This window comes from Anarrhichthys ocellatus, unplaced genomic scaffold (assembly GCF_004355925.1).
Source record: "Anarrhichthys ocellatus isolate YVR2014 unplaced genomic scaffold, GSC_Weel_1.0 scaffold118, whole genome shotgun sequence".
Taxonomy (NCBI): domain Eukaryota; kingdom Metazoa; phylum Chordata; class Actinopteri; order Perciformes; family Anarhichadidae; genus Anarrhichthys; species Anarrhichthys ocellatus.
The window spans coordinates 768094-771122 of NW_022280148.1; the positions used below are offsets into that span (position 1 = coordinate 768094).

At 42.5% G+C, this 3029-nt stretch overlaps 1 protein-coding gene across 1 annotated transcript in view; it reads right to left on the bottom strand.

The window, feature by feature from the left end:
• Positions 1 to 205: 205 nt before the first annotated feature.
• The window catches only part of LOC116399617 (cholinesterase 1), a 15220-nt gene continuing 12396 nt past the window's right edge, over positions 206 to 3029 (bottom strand). Inside the window, exon 8 of the mRNA XM_031876896.1 lies at positions 206 to 1047. Within this exon, the coding sequence (XP_031732756.1) occupies positions 595 to 1047 (453 nt within the window). The 3' untranslated portion in view covers positions 206 to 594. The remainder of the gene's footprint in view (positions 1048 to 3029) is intronic.

The following is a 3029-nucleotide window of genomic DNA, read 5'->3' on the forward strand; positions in this document are numbered from 1 at the left end:
TGCTCAGAATGAAATATTTCTTAAATTGTGCAAAATCATCTTCACCCAAATTTACCCGAAATACAGGAAACTTGTCTTTCAGCATTCTTTCTCATGTTAAAGGGAAAATGGTGGGGCTTCGGCCAGAGATGCAAAACCTACTGGTGACCAATAGAAGATGACAAAAAGCTTATATTTATAGCAGTTTTGAGACACTGATGTGGACTGTTAGGCTTTGCTGAAAAGAGGAAACAGAAATAATGTTCTCTGCCTAAAAGCTGGCGATTTATTGAAATAATTGCTCCATGAAGAGAAATACAGACTGAGTTGGGTTGTTCATGACCATTCCAGCCTTGTCTTTATGACCCAAAGCATGCAAGCACTGCTTCTCGTAGTCTCCATGATGAAATTCGAACTTGGCCTGAACAGGCCTAAAGGGTCCAAAAAGTAATTTGTTAATACTGATAAATATATATTTTTGTGGTGAACGCCTTAACTCCATGCTGCAAGATGTAGTGACAGAATTGACAGTCTGAGGAGCAAAGAGAAAAGCATGTATTGATGCTACTTCAATACAAAGTAACCCAACTTGTCCCTAGCCAACCTGTCCCCTCACTAATAGATGCCCAGATGGTCCCAGAAGTCACATATATGGTCCCTGGTTCCCACTTGCGCATGTGAACGCACAGTCAGGTTCATGACCAGCCAGCTGCTGGTGTTGGAATAGCGCGGCCAAACGGGCAGACGCTGCTGGCGGCAGAAAGTCGTCTGTTGGGCCCGCGAGGAAGGGTCACCAGTGTGTGCAAAAGTGCCCCAGTAGCACAGCATCCGATTGGACAGCAGCTTCTCTGGTACTGACAGGGTGAAGTTGGCCACCGAAGCAGAGCCGAAGAGAAAGGGCAGTTCGGCGCCGTGGCAGGCGTGCTGGTAGCAGAAAGTCAGACCTGACCACACGCGATAGTCTGATGCCACATGGTCGAACACGTACATCCACACCTCACTGCCCGCTGCTGTGCCAGCACGTGCCGACCTCCTGGATGGACAAAGGAAGACGTAGTCGGTGACAATCTGAGGAAAGTGAAGAAAGGAAGAGAGAGCTGGTCAGACATTTTAATATATTTCAACTGAATTGAATGATCTTCCGCCATGCTACTAGCTTGGCTCAATGGATGACATTTTGTCAGTCAGTTGGCCTGTCAACAGTTTGGTCCAGACTAACTTTTGGATGCTGCCATAAAGTTGTGAGGATTAGGATCCTCTGACTTTTCCTCTAGTGCCACCATAGAGTTGACATTTTTAATTATTTTATAAAATAAAACAGCTTTTGCAGGCTGCCATTACATTTTGTACAGTCATTCATCTTCCTCAGAGGATATATCCCAATGACTTTGAGGATCCTCTGAATTTTCCTCTTGTGCCACCATAGGGTTGACTTTTTATTTTATTTAATGAAATATGACAGCTATTGGATGCTGCCATGACATTTTGTGCAGACATTCATGTTCCTCAGAGGATGGATTCCAATGATTTTGAGACATTCATGTTCCTCAGTGGATGAACCTTAATGAGTGTGTTGATCGTCTGACTTTTCCACCAGTGCCACTTTGCATCAACTATTGAATGGGTTGAATAGATTGCCACGGAATTTAGTGCATTTACGTGACACAGACATTCACGTTCCCCTCAAGATGACTTGTAATCATTTTGGTGAAGACATGACTTTTTAACTAGCGCCATCCAGTCCAGTCCTTGACATTCCTATCAGCCTAGGCCTTACTCTGTGTTTTGTGCTAATTACTCCATCTTAACATACTAACGTGCTAAACTAAAACGTGACAATGGTTAACTCTTGTAATGGTAAAATATGTATTGGCATCATGGAAAGTATTTAAAGAACATAATGTGACATCTTGGTATAATGGAGAAGTAAAACAGGCCCTGCAAGACACCGATGTCAGCACCTAAAGACGTGTTCACATACTCTGTTTCTTGGAAGGGTAGTTTAAAACAGGAACATAGAAACCACAACCGACTCACAGTTGAGCTACCTGCATGAACCAGATAAGACCAGACTAGACACTTCCTACATGGGAGTCATGTGGGGCGGAGGCCTCTGTAGGTATAAAAGGATGTTGAATCTTGTTGAAGCTCACACCACAGACAGCTGAATGAGTATCTGTGGTGCACTCTTCCCTTGCAAGCAAATAAATGGACAAAGAAAACTTTGAATCTTTTGAAGACTTTGTTCTTGATTTGTGAACAACTCTCTTCTCCTGATTAACATAGAAATCTTCCATCACACTCTACCAACTAACCATCAGCATGTTAACATTGCCATTGTAAGCATATTAGTATGCTGACATCAACACAGTAGAGCCTCACAGAGTTGCTTGTGACACATCTGTCACAGCACACCAACAGCTATAATGGATTTACGCGAGATGTTCTTTCCCTTTTGCCGCTCTTAAAATGCCCCCCCTCTCCGACATCCCATACGCTTTCCCTTTTCCAACCTTGGAAGAAAAAAAAGCACAAAACCTTCCACTCATGATCATATGGACTCATTGTTATCAGTCAAGAATAGATTTTACTGTTTTTGTGTCATGAGATTTACATTAATGTAATTTCTTATCTTTTAGTATTTTGTTCTTTTATGAACATCTTTTCTTTCTTAATTACTTCTGCTGAAGGAACTTACATATTGACACTTGTTTTTCCTTGGCTTATAAACACGACAACTGAAAAGTAGTGAATCAACTGACTGAGGATACATTACGGTGCTGATCGAGACCTTGGAGTTTTACCAATGGCTGTTATAGTATTACATGTTCAGCAGAAAATATTGTTCCCTCAGCTGAAATGACGCAAAAAGAGTATGATGCTCGACTGTCTTCTTCTGCCTGTTACCTGGAAACCAATGTGTCTTTTTCAGCAGCACGCAACCTGCGCCCACACAGCCTCACATCTGACACCTACAAACAGACTTGACTGTAGGAAGAACAGACACACACACACACACACACACACACACACACACACACACACACACA